The sequence below is a fragment of the Tachypleus tridentatus genome, chromosome 1 (assembly GCF_004210375.1).
Source record: "Tachypleus tridentatus isolate NWPU-2018 chromosome 1, ASM421037v1, whole genome shotgun sequence".
NCBI lineage: Eukaryota > Metazoa > Arthropoda > Merostomata > Xiphosura > Limulidae > Tachypleus > Tachypleus tridentatus.
The window spans coordinates 147,773,028-147,795,835 of NC_134825.1; the positions used below are offsets into that span (position 1 = coordinate 147,773,028).

The window sequence follows — 22,808 nt, forward strand, 5'->3', positions numbered from 1 at the left end:
AGGGGTGATTAGATGTCAAAATTAAAACACTGATAAGCAATATAATTCCATCTTTACAAGTGGAGATATGTCTCACTGCAGACACTCCTTGGTTGGAGAAACCAGTGAGGACCTCTGAAATGGGGATGTTCTTCAAATTCCTCTCAACAACAACTCCTCATGAAGAATTCAAAGTAGCAGGGTGAGTAACCTCAATTGGTATACCCCAATGGCCCTTGACCTGATGGTTTGTCTGACAAAGATGCAGTATGAGAAAATGAAATACATGTGCAGAATGAGATGGAGATTGCTGTTCAAAGTTTTTAAAGACATGATCATTTACCAATAAACTGTTGTTTTTTTTATAATTTTACTTTGTTTCAGATTTGGAGAATCCATAATGAACAGAGAAAGAGTCAGTACCCACTGACCCCATCCACCATGGAATCCTAAGAAGGGGACAACCTACAATGCTAAACAAAGGCACTGCAGTAACACCAGAGTTTTGTGATAACCATACCCAAATACCAACATCAGAAACAATATCCACAACACCTACTGTAAACATTCCAACACTGGTACTCAGTTGTCCCTAGCCCAACAGGACCAGCCAAAATACAGAACTTTTTCTGGAACATTTCCTCACCATGTACAGGAATCCATCTTAACATAAAATGTTAAGTAGTAAAATTTCCAATTACAAATACAAGTTTGTATCAATTCCAATTGGCCAGAAGATTGGTCAAGAGCTTAGGTTGAAAAAGAGTGATAACTGCCCAGTAAGAACCATTATTTTTTTCAGAAAATTACTTTAATAGGAGAAGTAACGAATCTATTACCTGGGTCAGGTGACAGTTTTATGGGTTCTGCATTAATCACACAAAGAACATATATCACTGACACCAAATTTTACTTTTCATTGTTAGAACCCATTAACATTTACACTGTCTTTCTTTAAAGAACTTCTTCCAGTTACAAGTTAAGTACAAATTTACAAAATTTTACCACAAAAGAGTAACTTCCCCCATCTCACTCACAGCCTGCATTTTCATGTATCTATTACTGTACCATGTAATAAAACAATGTTACAAAACTATTTAGAAAACTGTGTATTTTATTAACTATTTCTACAAGTACTTTCTTGAAGTATCAAAGAAAAATCAATATTTATCATCCTAATGCTTTCTAATAACAGTTCAAAGCCTCCTGAATAGTTAGGTTAATGGTATTTTCACAAAAGAAAAAACCCATTTCTACTTATAATCAGATGCATACCATTTATTCCAGAGATGGATTTCACAAACTTATTCATCAGGAGTTCTCCAAATGACAAAGATTTTTACAATCTAATCATACAGATTTACTTAGAACCTCAACAGCCATCACAATTAAACCTTGACAGCATACCCAATAAAATTAGCCTATGACTTATAGACTTAATTTTCTATACTTTTCAAGTAGCTCCACTGACCTTATCTTACATCATTAGCTCAAACATCTACTACAGGATCAACCATCTTTCTAACTCTCTACTACCATCATCTACCCAATCAATAAAGCATTTTTTCCCTAGAAATATCTGTTACGCATCACAGTGAAAGGTCATTAAATGTTTAATAAGTCACAATGAAAAATGTCCTATCATAAATCTGAAACACATCTATTCCATTCTTAAAGTAATACACAAAGATGTAGTTATATAGAAACCAGTAGGCCCATGTGTGAAAAAAACAAATTCCTTTCCAATAGCAGCCTTACTTTAAAAGTTCTATTAAATAGAAAAAAAAGTATTTTTTATCAATTTGCTTTCAAAAGTAGATATGCTAATTTCTGTTATTCCAGGAATTAGCTTACATGCCTTGAAGCAGTTACCATCTTAATTATCATTCAGATCCTTCTTCCTAATTCCATGAAGACCCCCTCCTTGCATAATTTTATCTTTTCTTGTCTCATCATTTGCAAAACATTTATCCGTCCTCAGGAATTGTAATTGTAAACCTCTTTCTTCTATTTTCTTATAAGTTCTAGTTATACTCCTTTTAAAGTAAGATTAATCCTAAAAAGTCTAAGACTATTAAGTTGGAAACTACTTCTACAACTTACAAGTTAATTTAAACAAAATTCCACATCATCTTTGCTAACATTCAAAAATAAAATCATGTTTAATGCTATTTTGAACTTAAAATCGTTTTCAAAAAAGATACCACTCGTTACCACACTGACCTAGTAGTAGGAGTAGTACAAGTATTGAAGCATTTATTACTACTAACTTACCAGCATTAGAGCCTATATTATATAAACAAATTTAAATGGTTTTTTGTTCTACTTCTTAATAATTCTTCAATTTTGTTTCATTTTTAAGGCCTACATATAACATACGACAAAATAAAAAACTTACAATCAATTAACAACACCAGACGGCCACGAGACAAAACCAAAAGAAAAGTCAAAACACCCTCTCGCACTAAATAGTGTATTATATAGTATTTTGTTATTTCTCTCTCTCTCTGCTATTGCGGGTATATTTATGTGTATACCCAGGAGGGTCAGGTACACTCATCCTCTTCCTCCTTCCATGACTTCGTTGGAGTGGCCAGATTAATATATATTTCAATTTAAATATAGGGCCTGGCATGGCCAAGCACGTAAGGCGTGCGACTCGTAATCCGAGGGTTGCGGGTTCGCGCCCGCGTCGCTTTAAACATGCTCGCCCTTTCAGCCGTGGGGGCGTATAATGTGACGGTCAATCCCACTGTTCGTTGGTAAAAGAGTAGCCCAAGAGTTGGCGGTGGGTGGTGATGACTAGCTGCCTTCCCTCTAGTCTTACACTGCTAAATTAGGGACGGCTAGCACAGATAGCCCTCGAGTAGCTTTGTGCGAATTTCCAAAAAACAAACAAACAATTTAAATACAGAATGGCTGGAGTGATATCATAAATTTATTCAGGTCCTTTTCAGGGCAATGTCCATTTACATTGTTCTTTGAATTTTTTTATTATTGTTATCATTATTATTATTTTAAATTAGTAAGTCTAGAACGTAGTTGGCTTGTTTTATTTTATCTCTATTCCATTACTACTATTATTATTATTATTTTAAATGATTTTGTCTTAATGATTTAATGTATAGATTTAACGGAGAGAGGTGTTTAGGTCTCTCTTCATCATATATGCAATACCTGTCTAGTTCGCATAACTCATTTTTTTCGCCAATTTTTATCAAAATATTTTATTGTACTCTGTAGAAGTTTATCTGGTATTGTTTGTGTGTTTGAGTAATTATGCATGAACTTTGATGAAGTGGTTTTAGGTACTCTGTATGCTGATGTAATTAGTGTATTCTGTGATGTTTGGAGTTTGGTTTGAATTGTTTTACACTTACACTGATCCATGCAGGAGCTGCATAGTCTATTACAGGTCTAATGTATGACTTGTATATTTTAATGATGTTTTCTGGTGTTGCTCCGTAGTTTTTACCAGTTAGACTCCTAGCATAGTTTATTCTTCGCCAAATATTAGTTTTTATGTTATTTACATGTTTTATCCATGTCAGCTTCGAATCATATGTTAAACTTAAAAATTTTGCAGATGCAGCAGTCTGGAGGCGTTCCCCATTCATGTAGATTTGGGGTTGAACTTTTTGATATTTCGTAGATTTTGAAAATATTACTAGTTGCGTCTTTGCTGTATTTATTTTGATTCTATATTTTTCACAATATTCACATAATCTATTTAGATGTGGTTGTAAGTTAGTAACTGCTGTTTCCGGTGTAGGGATACTTTTCCAAATTGCTACATCATCAGCGAACTGAGACGCGTATCCATGGTTTGGGTCTTTTAGTAGCATATTACTTACATACATGGTGAAGAGAATAAGGCTAACCACTCCTCCTTGAGGGACTCCAGCTTCTGGAGTGAAGAACTCCGAGAAAGTTCCCTCTACGTTTACTCTACATTTTCTATTTTCCAAAAAGTTTGATAACCAGCGAATAATTCCTCGCGGTAGTCCCATTTCATACATACGGAACCGAAGACAATTGTGCCATACAGTGTCGAATGCTTTCTCGATATCGAAGAAGTAGGCAACAGTGCATTCTTTATTATTAAAGCTGTTTATTATTGTTTCAGTTAACCTAATTAAGTGATCTGTTGTTTGTCTATATTTTCTAAATCCGTTTTGTTCTTCTGGTAATTTTGCATTGATTTCCAAAAATGTGGAAAGTCTATTGCTTATTATTCTTTCGAGAATTTTGCCTACACAGCTGGTCAGACTGATCGGTCGATAATTGTTTGGTTTATTGGCTGGTTTTCCTTCTTTGTGGAACTTTAAATTATTAGCTTGCTTCCAAGAAACTGGGATGTATCCAGAGTGTAGAGATAAGTTAAATATTGCTAATAGATGATCAAATAATTTTGGAGTGCCTTTTGTGAGAAGTATTGCTTGTATTCCATCATTTCCTGGTGCTTTGTTTTTTGTATTTTTGATTGCTTGTTTCAGTTCATTTAGTTTGATTGTTTTGGTGAGTAGTTGGGTATTGTGGTCATATGTTTTGTTAGTGTTGCTGTTTTTAATGTTGACTGGAAAGTGTGGTTTATATAATTCTATGTTATTTATTACGTGGTTGTTTATTTTATTGTAGTAGTAGTTGTTCATGTCGGTATCATTGTGTGTTTTAAATGTGTTTTGTATATGACGTTTGAAGGTTTCTGCTTTTTCTTTGTTGGTATGTGCTAAGGTGTTGTTATATTCCAGTGTTGGGTATTTTCTTGTGGTGGGTTCATAGTGAATCTTTTCAAGTGTAGCCAGAACTTGCTAGGGTCGGTTTGTTCATTTAGTTGAGAGCAGAAGTTGTCCCATTTTTCTTGTTTAAGTTGTTTAAGTTCTGCTCTAATTTTATTTCTAATGTTGTTAATTTGTGATTTTATTTCTTGTTCTCTTGTTGCTGTAAATAGTCTTCATTGTTTTATCATTGTTAATAGTTGTTTTGTTGGTTTCCATGTATTGTTTGTGGTTGTATCTTGTTGTTTAGGTATCGTGTTCGTAGCTGCTTTTTGAAGGCACTCCATGATTATTTGACTATAAGAGTCAATTTCTGATTCGTTATATGCTGTATGTTTAGTTTTTTCTGGTAGTATTCTGTTTAACACTTTTTGAAATTCTTTCCAGTTAGCCTTTTTGTAATCAAATTTATCCTGCCTACTGATTTTATCTTTATGGGGGGTGAGATCGAAGACACACCACGTTGGGAGATGGTCGCTGTCAACATCTTTTCCCACATTTAAATTTATTAACTTTTGCCTCTTATTGTAAGAGGTGAGACATATGTCTAAGATATCATTGGAGTTTGTTGTATAGTTAGTGTGGGTAGGTGTATTATTATTAATAAGAGATATGTTATTATTATCTATGAATTGTAATAGGTGTCTGCTATTGGAGTTTGTACAATTACATCCAAAGTTCTTGTGTTTGGAATTCAGATCACCTATTACTATTGTATTTTGGTTGTGGGAAAAGATGTTGTGTATTAGATATATGTCTATACACTTATTTGGAGAACAGTATAATCCTGCTATTGTTATTATCTAGTGGTTTTCTAAGAGAATATCAACCATTATATTTTCATTGTTGCTGTTCATTTGTATTTCAGTAACTGAAAGGTAGTTTTTATATAATAACATAATTCCTCTGTTGATGTCTTGATTATTTCTTCTATTTCTTCTTATTGACGTATAGTTACATATTTTAAATCTATTCTTGGGATAAATTAGTGTTTCACTTATAATAATAATATCAAGGTTAATATCTGTTATTAAGTCTTCGATCTCGTGTTTCTTGGAAGCAAGTGCCCCTTGGATGTTGATATTTAGAACTGTGAATTTTATGCTTTAAGCATGTATCCTGTAATTGTTGTTATTAGGTGTGGTATATGTGGTGTTATGTGTGTTGTTTTTTTTTGCTATGTTTATGAAGAGGTCAATACTATTATTTGATTGGTTCGGTTTAGTAAATTCTGTAATAAACTCTGTGAGAATGTTTTAATTAAGTTTACTATTATGTTTGTTTCTTCGTTTGTATTTTCTTTTATTGTGAGATTGTTGTTTTCTTGGTTGCTTGTTTTATCTGTGATTTTGTTCGGTTCTTGTATAGTGATTTCTGTTTTCTTTGTTGTTTTTTAGTTAGTGGTTTTTGTTGTGTAATATTTTCTTTTAACTTTTGTGCATATGTAGTTGGTCCTGCAGTTGTGTGTGTTTGTTGTGTTATTGTGTTTGATGTATTATCTTGTGATGGTTTTGTTGTTTTATCTGTTTATTTGTCGCATCCTTTGTAATTTGTTGTATGTGTTTCACCACAATTACAGCATTTTGGTTTGGGTGTTCTTTTTTACAAGCCGATATATGGTGTTCACCACCATATCCGCAACACCTCGGTGTTGCTAGACATGTCGCTGATACGTGTCCATATCTTTGCCAATTAAAACACTGGATAATTACAACCGCTGGTGTTTTTAATTGCTCGACTTGGTATTTTTGGTACCACAAAATGATACCATTATTTATCAATTCTAGAATATTATAGTGTTGTTCTAAGTCTACTTTTATTAAATTTGTTTCTTTGTTCGTTAACTTGGATATAATCCTTTCTATTTCTGTGTAAGGTATATTAAGATTGTTTAGTCCCAGCTCAATATCCTCTTTGGTTATTGAGTGGTGAACCCACGGATTACTATAGCCTCAGGCTGTGGCTTTGTTCCTGGCAGATGTATATTTATGCTTCCAGGTGTGAATGCGTCCTTGGGCCATTCTTTGAGAAGTTTATTTAGGTCAGCAGCTTCTTGACCTCGAACAAGGACACCGCCCCTTATTTGTTATTTCTAATATTATATAATAAAGTTTAAAAGTGAGTGTGTGTTTGTGTGTGTTGTCTTATATCAAAGCCACATTGGTCTAACTGCTGAGTCCACTGAGAGGAAAAAGTTTAAAAGTAAACTGCAGCAAAAAATCTTAAACTCCTGTCCTTATTGGAATACCATTCAGTTTACAGACTTGCAACACTAAACCTTGGGGTTCGACCCCCCGCGGTGAACACAACAGATAACCCAACGTAGCTTAGTTGTAAAGCAAGCAAATAAAACTTTTAATGCCAGATATTAATTTTTTAAAAAATGTTTTATTTTTCTCAATATTCAGGCTTAATTGTGCTTTAGTTTCAATAAAATATTGTACCATAGAACTGAAAGAATACTGTACGTTTCCGTGTTTAACTTTTATTTACATTGCAACGCTAAAATCAGGGGCTCGATTACCCTCGGTGGATTCAGTATTTTTACAAAATGTATTGCATTCCCAAAGTAGTATTACTGCAAGAAATTTAGTGTACATTAAGAAATGTTATTTGATGGTAATACGAATCATTAAATTTACTTTTGTATTGTTTTTAGGGAAAATGTTTCACAAAAATTTAAGTATATTGTCATAATTATGACTACAGAATAAATAAAAAGCAGAGTCTTAAGATACATGTTTTAAAATAATAAAATATATCACATACAAACAAATATTACAAATAAATACAAATCAGTAAGGTCCTTTAGATAAAAAAGGAAACACTAATCAGTGATGTCGAGAAAACCCAGTTGTAGAGAAGTATATATGTAAAAACGTCTCGTTTGAGTTGAGAATTAGTCATAATGAACACGAATGAATACATCCAAAAAAATCTAATATAAATGAACTTAATCACAAAGCTTTAATAGCCAGTTTCGATGTTATATCCCTCTTTACAGAAGTTCCAACCACCGAAGCCTGCAAGATAGCCTTAGAACTCTATATCCGAGACCCTAACCCATCTATAGACATTCCCAGCAACCAATTAACAACCCTTATAGAATTCACCACGATGAAGACAAACTTCATGTTCAACAACCACAACTATATACAAACAAATGACCTGAGCATGGGCAACCCAGTATCACCAGTTCTAATCAATATTTTTATAATACAAGTTGAAACACAAGCAATTAACACAGCATTATATCCACCACTATACTGGTACAGATATGTAGATGACACGGTTGCGGGATTCAGATCTACAGAACACACACTTAATTTTTTTCAATCACATTAACTCTATACATCCCAACATAACTTCACATGTGAACAGGAAAAAAGCAATCAAATATCATTTCTTAACCTCAAAATTACAAGAACCGACACACAATTTAAAACAGAAATCCACCGAAAAATCACCCATACTGGACAATACATTCCTTGGGACCCAGCACATGAAACAAAACAAAAACTCAATATACTAAGAAACCAAATAAACACAGCCATAAAACTATGCTCACAAGATAAAATTAACGATGAATTAGACAAAATAAAACAATACTTCTTCAACATCAATAAGTTTCCTTCACAAACCGTAGAAAACATTATACGCACACATCTAGACAGAAAGCAAAATCAACCAACAAAAGTAAATATATCTCACTAATCAAAAAATCACGAAACCATTTACTGCTGCAAACCATATATTCCCAACATCAGCAGAAAAATAACCAACATTTGGCAAAAAATAGTAACAAAATATGACATTCCAGTTAATACCAAATTTATTCAAAAACCAAGCACAAAACTGAGGTCTATGCTATGTAAAAACTACACTGACAAACACCACACCAACATTATCTATAAAATAAAATGTGATAACTGCCACGACCTCTATATTGGAGAAACAAGTAGAAAAATGGAAACCAGGTTTAAAGAACATAAAAAGTCACCTTCACACGTTTTCGAACACTGCAAGTCTAATAAACACAACATAACTATAGAAAACACTCAAATATTAAATAAAGAAACAAACACAAAATTAAAGAAGCCTTACTTATACAACAACTTAAACCCAAAATAAACCAATACAAAGGAACACCTTTATACCTATATTAAAAATAATAAAATAACTAATATAAAATTATATATTCAAACATCTAACACCGCCCTCTACATTCCGACACTCAGTTACACAACCCCTTTCAAACATGTGGTCAGCTTCCGGTTAGTTACCTCTTTCTTTGTGAACCTGACGATGATCGAAGAAGGTCGAAACGTTGTTCGCTCCTCTTCGTAAAACATTTTCTCAACTCGTTTTACATATATAAAAATAGAAACACTCTTCTCCCGAAAACAGTGATTTGTCAAACGTTTGCAACAAATGAGATGTTTTATGAGAATTTGAAGATATGTCTATAACTATACATATAAAACAAACACAACATTTGATTGAAGGGAATATTTTACAAAATAACGAAGTGGAATTACTGATAGTGAAGTACAGTAAAACTAAAAAAATTATCCCTGCTATCATTCTAAGTGACTGTAATAATTCATATCAGCAATTATTTTTTTCATTAGATAGTACTTTAAGATATTCAAATAAAACAACCTTGTTTGTCTTCAATTTTGTGCACTAGGGCTATCTACAATTTAGTAGTGTATAACAAGAGAGAAGGCAGCTAATCATCGCCACCCACTGCCTATTCTTGGGCTACTCTTTTACCAACAAATAATGAGATTGACTGTAACATTATAACGCCTCTACGGTTGAAAGGACGAGTATATTTGGGGTGACTGCGATTCGAACCCACGACTCTCAAATTACAAGTCGGGCGCCTTAACCACTTCATTGTGCCAGGCCTAAAACAACTTTAGAAAAACAAAGCACTTTCAGATTTCTGGAGCTACTTTTTTTTTTTAGAGAAAAAAAAAGGTGTTTAAAACTTAATTGTAATGATATGACTTGTAATTAGAAAAATTGTAAGTAATCGTAAGTTTGTATAGGAATTTCAGATTTAAACATAATTGATACTACTAACTTGTAAATTATTCTGTTTTACAATTTGATTACAACATTAAATGTTAATTCAATTTATCTTTTGATTCATCACTTGTTACAGATATATATCAGTTTCAACAAATTCCACTTTTTATCACTATCCGTGGGGAAAATATCAAAAGAAGAAATGGTATGTGAGTAGGTGGGTTTCCCGTTTCATGGCGCAAATCAACTAGGCTATCTCTGCCAAACATCCAGTAAAAAGTTAAAAGTAAATTATTAAAATTCGTTAAAAAAATAATGGTAAAACAAGACAAAGTTGAATTTTTGAATTAAAACTTAAACAGCATGATATCCAATTTTTATATCTAGTGCACAGCAGTAAGAGAGAAATTACAGTAATATCAGTTTTAATGGACATTCTGTAGTATAAGTTGAATGGTTTGTTTGTTTGTTTTTGAATTTCGCACAAAGCTACTTGAGGGCTATCTGTGCTAGCCGTCCATAATTTAGCAGTGTAAGACTAGAGGGAAGGCAGCTAGTCATCACCACCCACCGCCAACTCTTGGGCTACTCTTTTACCAACGAATAGTGGGATTGACCGAACATTATAACGCCCCACGGCTGAAAGGGCGAGCATGTTTGGCGCGAAGGGAATGCGAACCCGCGACCCTCAGATTACGAGTCGCACGCCTTAACACGCTTGGCCATGTCGGGCCAAGTTGAATGGTTATAACCCACCAGGATGACTAACAGGTAGTACAAACATAAGCGTTAGTCACCTGAAGTTGGCCTTTCCAGTCCTGGTTTCGAGTTATGTGACGTTACGGACATTTTCTAATTTCATATCAAACTAGTTGTACTTCAAAAAGGAATCACAAAAAGATCTAATTTATGAATTAAAAACTTAAATAGTGTTTAAAAGGTCAACGGTCTTTACAAAACTAAAAACATTTGTAAGATAAACAGTGTCACCATCGCCGATGACACTGTCCAACGTTAAGGGTAAATACAGGGACAAAACATGTCTTAAATGGTGCCGTCGTTGAAAGTCGTAACGACGACAAGACAGTAAAATGTGGTTTACAGTGACCTGAGTGTCACACAGATAATACATTGGTGCATCAGTCCCAGATAAAAGAAAACGATTAGTTAGAAAAATGTGACCAGTGTGTAGTTTAGTGAAGACAACTTCCTCTTTCCGATTCTTACAGAAACAAGACGTCAAAAGTCCAATAAAGGGTTTTCTGTGGAAAAGCTTGTTTTCACGTTACTCACTTCAAGTCAATTGCCAACTGTCACGGAGCTGAGCCTTGAATACAGGACCATAGTCCAGTATAGAACAGGCACAGCAGTGATAGTGCCAGATCAGACAGACTTAGCTGTGATGTCGAAGCTCGTTCCCGCGAATACCAACATGATCAGGTATACAAAAGAACTGGATAGAAGTAGATGTTAAAGAAAAATGGGCCAGTCGGTTTTCAATATGAGTGAGAATAGGGTAAGAATTGACGTGAAGCGATTCCAGGGCTAATAGAGAACTAAGTCAATCGGTATAAATAGTACAGTTCGTGCATTGCATAAATTATATGTGATCCAGGGCAAGATAAATGGCGTACAATTCGGCAGTGAACACAAAAACTGTAGAGGGGATTCTGTGTGCAACAACAGAATCACGTCAAACAATGATAGACCCCACAGAGTCATGTGATTTCGAACCATCTGTATAAATGGGAATGGAAGGATGGTTCGAAAGATGTTCAGCAAATAGAAAGTGATACTTCCAATCAAAAGAATCTATCTTCTTCAGATGATTAAGTGAAAGGCTACATTTGGGGATAGTAATTAGCCATGGTGGGATGAGCTGATTTGTGGATACCGCTATGCATCCAAAGATAGACCCAATTCATCCAACTGCGTCTGGAGAAAAAGGCTAAAAGGAACAGTGGCAAGACTGTCTATTATGAAAAACGTGTGGCCCACTTAGGAAGAAAAACACAAACCCATGTGGGATGCTGCGATAAAGATCTAAGTTTTGAAGCATACATTAAAGACAGTTGCAAACAACGAAGGTGTAGAGGGGGTTTATGGAACTCCGTGTACGAACGCTGGACTAGAGAAGTATAGAACGTTCCTGTGCAGAGCTGAAGCCCCTGATGGTGGATAGGGTTCAACATTTTCAAGGTTGAAGTCCTGGCAGAGCTATAGACTAAAGACCCATAATTTAGTTTTGATCGAATATGGGTACAATAAATTTTTAGTATGGAACATTGATCCGCCCCCCAAGAAGTGAAAGATAGGACACGGAGGATGTTCAGTGTCCTTGTACATTTGACACATATCTGCTTGATGTGTGGAACAAAGGTCAGCTTACGGTCAAATATAAGCCCCAAGAACTTTGCCTCAAGGTCTAGGGAAAGCACAGCTTTACTGATATGGAGTTCAGAATCAGGGTGAATACCCTGTTGGCGGCAAAAGTGCATGCAAACGATTTTATAGAAAGAGAAGTTGAAACCGTTTGCTGTGGTCCACTTCAATAACGATTGACAATAATCTGTAGCTGGCTCTATATACTTCATGTTTGACGACTGATACGAGATGTGGAAGTCATCGACAAAGAGACTGTCGATTATAAATCTTTATAATGAAAAGTGTGACTCTCAAGACCCATAGGTCCGGCTGATGTATTTCAAGACCAATGAAAAGCAAGTTTAAGTTCCACCAGTGTAAATGGGTAATTATAGTCATAGAGAGGATCAGTCTGAAAGGAAAGCGGCGATCGTTTTTTCGTGTTTTGATGGCTAAGAAGATGGAGGATGAAGCAGAAGTGCTAGATGCATGAGAAAAGCTTTTGCCGAGAATATTGACGATGCTCTGGGAATCAGAAACTTCCTGGCCATCAGAGAACAAGACTGAAAGGGGCAGAAGGATACTGGCCACTAACCTTTCGAATATTTTGTCCCATATGACTTTAGTACTGGTGGTAGAAGAAATGCTAGATGTGTATTTAATATAAGATTCCTTCTGGCTTTGACGTCTGACCTGTCGAGCATATATATGCACGGGCTTGCTGAAATGAAATACAGTTTAAAGTGTGTGATATATACGAAAGGTATCCCAAGTCCGTTTTCGAGCTTTTCTTGTCATGTGGCAGATAGGATTCTACCAAGGACGAGGATACTGTGGGAAACGTGTCGAAGTTTTAGGAATACACTGAGTAGCTGGCTGAACAATACAGTCAGTTACTGCTGCCACACAGTCATCTATCGATGTCTTACACACGATCGCAGGATCAAGTTCTTAGAGAGTGGTGAAAGAAGGCCAGTTAGCCTGACACAACTTCCATCGAGACATGTGGGTCGGGTGGCATCGACCACGGCCAGCATCTCTCAAAATGATAGGAAAATGATCACTCTACGAAAAGTAAGTTAAAAGTGAAGGAGAGCAAATAGGAAGATCTATAGCAGTAAAAGACTGACTAGGTGCATGAAAATAAGTATAAGAACCAGTATTGAAGAGGATGGATCCGAGGAAACATTTGAACCTGAAGAAAGTGAAACTGGGCAGTCACTGAAAGAAGCAGTAGGGACAGAGATGGAAGTAGACATAAATGCATCAACCTTTTTAATTACGGAGGGCACAAGATTCTTAAGATGTTTTGCAAACGACTCTGCTGGAGGCACGGAAAGATCTGTCTGCACTCCCACTGTAGTAGTGAATGGTGTGCAGCAGCATATGTCCAAGATAGAGTTGGGGACAATAATTTCCGAGCCTCTGAGTAGGTGATTATTATTAACAGTCTTTAAACGTTGCATCTCTTTCTCTTCTACCCATTTAGGGCAAGAAATAGAGTAAGAGGAGCGTTGGCCACTACAGTTATCATAGTGTGGTTGCAGGTTGTACTTGTAAGCGTCGTGGCTTTTACCACCACAACGAGCACATACCAAAGGATCACGACATGATATTTTGAGTGACCAAACCGCTAACACTGGGAATATCTGAGAGGATTAGGAATGTAAGGCCGTACCTTGCAGTTCAGATAACCTGCTCTGACTGTTAGTATCAGAACACAAGTAAGGTCCATAATTCTGTCTTTATGAGTGAAGATTCGGCGTATCGTAGTAACGTCTTGGCTGGAGAAACCAGCGAGAATTTTCGACTCTGGAATGGTCTTTAAATCCCTGTCAACTATAACTCCTCTGAAAGAATTCAAAGTCGCATGAGGAGTAACCTCAATGGGTATATCCCTAATGAATTTTGATTTCAAGAGGAGTTTGGTATGCTGTGGTGAAGATATTTCCATCAAAATGTTTCCAGAACGCAACTTCTTAACTGACTTTAGGGAGCCAGCTATACCTGTAATCCCTTTTGTATGAAAAATGAAGACATCTGCCCCAAGGATTTCTCAGATAAGGAATGAAGAACCAGAAATCGAGGCGTAGAATCTGGCTGTAATGTTGACTGTACAACAGAGTCGTCCATACGTGGTCGTTTTCCAATGTGCTGTTTTTTTCAATTCTTTTACTTTTTATTTATTTTGTTATAAAGAGGGATATCCATAACAAAAAGCTACATTTCAGTGCCCACTGACCCCACCCACCATGGAGTCCTACGAAGGGACGCACTACAATGTCAACAAGGACACAGCAGCAACGCCAGGGTTTCGTGAGCACCATACCCAAACACCAGCATCAGATACAATGTCCACAACACCTGTTGAAAACATCCAACACTGGTACTTGGTTGACCCGCGCCCAAGTGAACCAGTCGAATATACCTAGGTGGTGGGCAGAGCACAGATAGCCCATTGTGTAGCTTTGTGCTTAATTCAAAACAACATCAATTCTCATTTCTGTCAAAGAGTTGAAACAATATAATTCATTTATTATTACTTTGTTACATATAGTTAAATGTCAAGTAAATAAACTAAAATGTGACACGATTTAAAATATTCTTGAAAATACATTGGTCAGAGTGAAAGGCAATGTTACCTTTCTCCAGTGATATATTTCAGCAAGTATTATATTACCATGTTCTAAAGCGATCAATACAGAATTTAATAGATATTTCGAAGTTTTTTCTCTTATAGCGTTTTTGCATAATAACATTTTAAAACAATTTTCCTAAAGCAAATCACTTTGCCTCTTTCAAGTGATCTTTAGAGCAGTGAGTCTTTTCCACTAATTCTCTTCATCAGTCAGTCCATCTTTGTCTCATTTTATTGTTGAAGATCCTATTTTGAACTAATTTTCAATGTTCTATTATCACCTCTCATTGTGATAAACGCTTATTATTTGGGAAACTTCAGATATTTGACCAGGAAAGTTTGTAGATTTAGAATATTACAAATCATTTAACTACAGCGGACTTTAACATTTCTACAAGGATATTATATAATTGCAGCAGTAAAAAATTAGATGTGCAAATAAAGAAGAACGCAGAGCTAGCTAGCTCACTGTTAAGTGAATTGTGCCTGCATTAATTCAAAATTAACTCATTTATAGCGAACCCTCGATAAAACATAAAGGAAATTTCAGACCAGAAAGAATACTCGATATTATTTATAAGTTTGTAAAACTTTTGTACATAGATCATTGTTTGTAATAACCATTATTGTAAATTGTATTGTTGTTTGTATATTAATAGATATTGGTATTAAAAAGAAAACAGTTTGTATTAATCTTGTTGACATGCATCATAAATTGGTTACATACTGACATTAATTTAACTTTTAAGTTTAAATTACAGTTTAACTTAGTTTCAGGGTATTTGAAATTGTAAAACATAACATTATTTATCATGAGACACAGTGGTACTGGAAGAATTATTAACTCTCGTTGAAGAATGTTTTCTGTTGATATAATTAATTATATATGTTTGGATGTGTTTTTATGACAAGTTGGCATTCACCATACTCGAACTAATCCACTGCATTTAAGGCACAAACAAACTATTAATACTTTAGCATTACTGCTAAGGGTTGATCATGGGGATTATTGGATTAAATAGGATAATGATAGAATGAAATGTCAAATTAGGTTTGCAGCGTAATAGATTATTTAGAGTCTAAACATTCTTATAAGGTTCTTTCATGTATTTACAAACAATTGGCTAAATCTAAACGTCTTTCTGGTTTAACAGTGGCCAATGGTACATTGAATAGCGATATTAATGGTATATTAGGCGTATGCTATGATTATTTTCTTGATATGTGCTAATATAGTTTGAGAACTATTGAAATGTGGGACAATGTTACTCAATATCTGCCAACATTGGATCAGGCTTTCTTTGATGATTTGTTCAAGCCTTTCACTGTGAAAGAGTGTTGGATTGCAATACAATCCTTGATCCTTAGTAAGTGTCCTGGGACCGATGGCTTTATTGCTCTTCATAAAATTTTCTTGATTCTTTTTTTTGTTTAAGGCTTTAATAATTTTTTGCCCCAAGTTTGTTTAAATTTCAGTACACTAGAAGACTTTCTGTTAAGTATGCTTGACATGTGGATGATGTTAACTTTTACGTCTATCTAGACTCCTCTTAAAAACACTTTTGATGCAGTTAACTTATATTTACGTTCTTGTGGGGCTAAGTTGAATTTGGAAAATTCCTAGGAATAGTTTTTGGGGAAATACTCATTCTCTTCTGAGACTTCTCAGAGTTTGTCCTGGAGTGGTTCTGTTTTCAAGTGCTTTGTGATTTTGTTCCTTCCTTCTCTTAGTGTTATTTGGGGAAGATATTATTACTCGTAATCAATAAGTAGATCAGAATTTTCATATCTCCTCTTCTAGCATTCTTTTTTTAGCAAAGGTTATTTGTAGCTTCTAATGTGATATTTTGGAATGATTTTCCCTCTGTAGAAGGACAGTGCACAGGTTATTGGTTACATTATATCTTCATTTTATGAAATGAGAAAACTGAACTATTTTTTGTCTTTCTTTACATTTACTGTGTCATATTAGGGGTCTTGGGATACTGTGTATTTGGAACAAGTGTCTCTCTTTACAGCTGGCCCTAACTGTTAAATGTTTGATCTGGAAAGATCATTTATGTTATTACTTACTTCACTACTTGTTATGTCTGAATTTCAGCGTTTTTGGGTCCTTTTTCATTAGTTTCTCTCGTGTGTTAAAAACATCTATCGTGGTATTTTTGGTATATTCAGATTGATCGCCATTGTCAGAGCAAGGGTATTAATTTTGGTATTTTGTCACCTCATTCTCTCTACTATTTGCGTACATGTGTGTTTTCTTATAGCAAAGCCACATCAAGCTATCTGCTTAGTCCACTGAGAGGAATCGAACCCTTGATTTTAGCGTTGTAAATCCGTAAATTTACCGCCGTACCAGCGGAGGACTACTACTATTTGCCAGCTGCTCAGCAGCCTCATCGGATTGAACAGTGGCACCTTATCTTTATTGAGATTGTATTTCAGTTCAGGCCATCTTTTTGTAAACTTAAATCTACAAGCTTTCTGCTGGCACATTGTTCACGATATTTTGCTAGTAAGTGAGTTGTTATCTTGGCCCGGCATGGCCTCGCGCGTAAGGCGTGCGACTCGTAATCCGAGGGTCGCGGGTTCGCGCCCGCGTCGCGCTAAACATGCTCGCCCTCCCAGCCGTGGGGGTGTATAATGTGACGGTCAATCCCACTATTCGTTGGTAAAAGAGTAGCCCAAGAGTTGGCATTGGGTGGTGATGACTAGCTGCCTTCACTCTGGTCTTACACTGCTAAATTAGGGACGGCTAGCACAGATAGCCCTCGAGTAGCTTTGTGCGAAATTTCCAAACAAACAAGAGTTGTTATCTTAGGCTTTTTACTGTCACTTAATTTAACCTCATTTGTCAGGTCTCTGTTGAATCTATCTTACATTTTTTGGTGTTATGTCCTTTTTCTGCACTAATAGAAAACTTTTCTCAAATTTATTTTAAATATCATTTATTCAGCCTAATAATCTTCTCTATCATGTTTCATTACATGTGTCAAAGCATTTTGCATTATCAACTCACTGAGGTCTGATTATTTTTAAGCACGTTACATAGTTGACTAGAAACACGTACGTTTTTGGAAAGTCTGAAAATAATTTTCTTAATATATGTATACTATACCAGGAAAGGTAATGTCTTCTTTTGTGGTTAAAGGCAGGTTTTCAGTTTTTGATAATTGTAATTTTGTCAAACGATGGGGACCTGATGTCTCAGTACTGTTTACTATGACCCATGACCATTTGACACTATTATTTTAAACCTATTATTATTATTTTGTGAGCTAATTTAGTGCTCTCATTTGGATTTAATGCGACAATTATTGTTTGTATTATCAATTGTTGTTTAATTTGAGTTTCTTATTTTACGTACTTTGATATCTACTGCTTTTGTTTATATTTTGGGTATGCCTTGAATTTGGTATTAATGTGTAATGTAAATAAATAGAAATTGGTACCTTACTTTACCGGTTTGGTCCCGGGCGGAACCAACGTTGTTCAACGGAGCCCGGCATGGCCAGGTTGGTTAAGGCGTTCGACTCGTAATCTGAGGGTCGCGGGTTCTAATCCCGGTCGCACCAAACATGCTCGCCCTTTCAGCCATGGGAACGTTATAATGTGATGGTCAATCCCACTATTCATTGGTAAAAGCGTAGCCCAAGAGTTGGTGGTGGGTGGTGATGACTAGCTGCCTTCCATTTAGTCTTACACTGCTAAATTAGGAACGGCTAGCGCAGATAGCCCTCGAGTAGCTTTGCGCGAAATTCAAAATAAATAAATAAATAAACCTTACTTTACACCTAGGATTCGTATGGTGTCCTCCAAATTTATTGACGTGAACAAGGCATGTGGTCTATCAAGTGTATGCACACACAGAATCTACAATGCGTGAGTTTTAATTTCTCCTCAGCTTTGGTTCATTGTTTCACGATACTTGTGCCATCAAGAAGATTAATTTCATATTCACTGGCCTCTTCAAGCAGAAAAAAGTAAAATTAAAACAATATTATAGCTGTGAAAAGTATTTTATGCAAGTACAAAATATGAAATTGCATTTGTCTAAAAATACATAATTAGGTCTTTTTTGTTTGTTTATACATGATGCACAATTAATTTCTATCATAAAATCTATATTTTCTTCCAGTTTAAGTCGAGTACTCTGATAAGAGTTCTTTTTTCAAAATATTATTTATGTGGAAATTATCTGCAAAGGGCGATAAGATGTGCAACAATTAGCAAATAAAATCCCAATGAGTTTGAAATTCAAAATAGTGTGATTTAACGTGTCATTTGGTTTATTAATTAAAATCGATAATGAAATCAAATTTCGTTAATTACATATATTAAAATAAACAGAAGATATTGTGTTATACAGGTAAACGTACAAAGGACTTATACATACTTCCAAGTGAAATAAAGGGAGTAGTACAAGGTTATGACAGTTAGGAAAGAGTCAGTTCCTAAAAATCATTTTTATATTTTTTCATTATACATTGCTTTTTTTTCTTCGTTTGAGAGAAAAATCATTGTGATACATTTTTTTTTAGGTAAGAATGTAACGTGCTTCATTTTTCTTTTTTATAGTTTCAGTATGCTCAAATGCTGCAATTTTAGTCGACTGGCATGGATACTCTAACATATCACTTATGAGGCATATTCACAGTGATTATAACACACGAAATTTTCAAAACCTCAATGTATATGCAGTACAATAATACCTTTTTTTACAAAAAAGTTTTAGCAAGAATCTCCGTTTCGCAACGGTATCGGTTTAATATACACGAGTTTGATTACACATTTGCACAAGTTAAATATTTGCCCTATAACCTTTTATACAACAGGTGTATCTTCGCAAAATTTGGCACACTTTTAGTAAAAACTACAACTTTTTTGTACACATAAAACCAAATTTTCTAAATAAAATATTTTTACTAAAGATTTGTTTGTGAAAATATCGACAGTAGTGCAAGGTGATTTCATGGTACGACTAAAAATGTATTCGTCGTCCCAAAAATCTCAGTTATTATTTGCGTAATCTCTAAAACCTGCTAATTACACTTCAAGCGTTTGTTTTCAGCGAGACTTTATGTTTTATACTATTTTCTATACCCTAACTATGTCACTTGATCAACCTCGTAACGTCATGAAAAATTAGGAAATATAGATTATGCTTTTTCGTATTAAAATGATTATATATTATAACACGAAAATACAGCTGTTTTGTCGAAGTAGCTTAAGTCTGATAATTATTTTTTATTGTATTAACCCTCCAGTTTGCCAAGCTAACATTGCATAACTTGCATTGACCATATCTGATCATGTTTTGTATCCAGTAATATAAAACTAACTTTTAGTCTTCCCTCTATTGGCTGTGTTGAACTAGCATTTTGTAATATATAACCACATTTCAATTATTATACATTATATATGTACATACATTATTACTATTTAGAAATACATTATCAAACTTAATTCTTTTAAAATACAGAACAGTAGATACAGAAGTAAAACAAATAATTATCTCTTCTCGCTACGACTTTTGTACTCGGTTGCTGCTGGACATAAATTACTAAGCCTTTTAAAATTTCGCAAATGTAGGATATCAAACAAAATGTTTTCGGATTTTATATCAATACAATTGAATAACCAAAAATTCATTAGTAACTATACTGATACCACAGAATTCCATTATAATTTATTAAGCTTAGTAACTAAAATGTATTTAGGTGTTTAATAAAATATGAAACTTCGAGCAACCTACCTTCTTGAAATCTTGGTTCAAAAGAACACGATAACGTTTTCACAAATGGCCGAGAAAACCTCATGAGAGACATTCTAAACTGTCGATTGGTTATTCACATGCCATATATTGAAGTAAATGTATATATGGTCCGTTTCCAAAATTAGAAAGAAGTACATTCTACCTTGGTAATATTAGTAATTTTTAGTTCATAATTTGTACGAAACTACAGACTAAGTATTTGGACATCACAAACATCGAATTTTAAACGATGCTGCATTCAATATACCACGTGATTCACTGAAATCTATATTTAGGCGTGTTCTGTTAAATATTTGCTTTTAAATTAAGAAATCAACTCATACACAGTGTTAAAGTTTAAATTATAGTCTAAATATGATAAAGTAAGTAATTCAATATAATTTTTAATACAAATCAACAAACGCGATGGCATGGCTTCTGACTCTTGACTCATCACGAAAAGGTTAGAAATGAGCCTGTTCTTAAAAATCATTTTTATATTTCTCTATTATCTATTGTATTTTTTCTTGGTTTAAGGGTAATCATTATGATACACATTTTAAGTAAGAATGTAAAGTGTTCCACTTTTGTTTTTTATACTTTGAATATCGGCCTGGCATGGCCACGTTGGTTAAGTCATTCGACTCCTAATCTGAAGGTCACGGGTTCGCGTCCCCGTCGCACCAAAGATGCTCGCCTTTTCAACCGTGGGGGCGTTATAATGTTACGGTCAATCCCACTATTCGTTGGCAAAAGTGTAGCCCAGGAGTTGGCAATGGGTGGTGATGATTAGCTGCCTTTCCTTTAGTCTTACACTGCTACATCTGCGGACTTACTAACGTGACGGGCAGGATACAGATATCCCCTTGTGTTGCGTTGTACTTAATTTCAAACAAATAAATTCACCCATCATTTCTCAAATTTCATTTGACTGGCATAACTACTCTACCATGTAATTTATAATGCATATTTACCGTGATAATGTTACACAAAATTTTCGAAATCTCACTGTGTACGCAATACATTAATATCATTTTTTACTTACAAAGAAGATTTAGCAAGGATCTGAAGTTCATTTTTCTTTTCAAGTCACAAATACTTAAATAAAATATTATCCTGACATAAGTATCATTCTAAATTTTAATAACAGATTTGTAATATGAGCAATCTTGTCAGAAATAGTTATTTATTACTATTAAAATAGTACTTACTGAGATGTATATATTAATAATTCATCGAATTTTTTCTTCGAATAGTTTTCAATCACTGAAGCAACTTTCTCCCTCAAATGTTCATATCGTGAGATTTTACCAACAGAAAAATTCAATCCTAAATTGCCAGGATTATTAAACATAACTGTTTAGCAGTTATAATTTGTTTTTAATATATGTTTGTTTTTTGCAGCATAATATTTTGAAATAGTGGCCACTGTATGAATTTTTATATAGTGTGCATGAATTGTACATATTTCTGTTTTTTAGTGGTAATACTTAAAATTCAAAAAAGGAAATAATAATGCATTGTTTTATACAAAATAAACATAACAAAGGCTTTAAAATAAACCCAAAATTGATTAAATAATTGGCATAAATATCGAGTCTATGTTATAAAAAACATGATTATTACTAGTATGTGTATTAATTCATAAATGTAATTATAATCTGTCACTTTCGCTATTCCAATCAACTAAATATCTTGGAATGAAATTTATTGGTTTTTGTAAAATTTTCAGTAATCAAGAAGAACTCCACTTGTAAGAAACTCAAATGTGAAGAGATGACTGGTGATTAGCTCATACAACTCAAGAGACCAAAGTATAAGAAATTCCCTAAAATAACAAAGAAACAGAGTTAACAACAATAAAATGGAATATGTGTAGAGTAAGGTAGAAAACAGTTGTTTACAAGTTTTATCAGTAAAGATGACAAGGCCTCGATTTAAAGCCTAAAAGTAAGATGAAACGTAATAAGCAGCAAGTAAGTTGAGTGAGTAAGAAATGAAGACATTAAAGTAGAGAGAGGGAGAGAAAAAAGAAACCCACAACCCAAAATGAAATACTATAGAGGATCACACAACAAGGAACACCAAGATTCAGTGAAAAATAACTGCAAAAGGAAGAAACAAGAGTCATGCGAATGGAATGTAGACGGTGGAAGACAAAAGTGGGAAGAAGAAACTGGAAGCAAAAGCAAGTATGGAAATAATAGTGACCAGTGAAATACATCATAAAAAATACAGGTTCAGTTGAAGTAACATA

At 34.5% G+C, this 22,808-nt stretch overlaps 1 protein-coding gene across 1 annotated transcript in view; it reads right to left on the reverse strand.

Annotated features, from left to right (window-relative positions):
* The window catches only part of LOC143226495 (kynurenine aminotransferase-like), a 99,405-nt gene extending 97,131 nt beyond the window's left edge, over nt 1-2,274 (reverse strand). The window contains 1 exon segment of the mRNA XM_076457524.1: nt 2,254-2,274. Within this exon segment, the coding sequence (XP_076313639.1) occupies nt 2,254-2,259 (6 nt within the window). The 5' untranslated portion in view covers nt 2,260-2,274.
* Between the last annotated feature and the right edge of the window lie 20,534 nt (nt 2,275-22,808).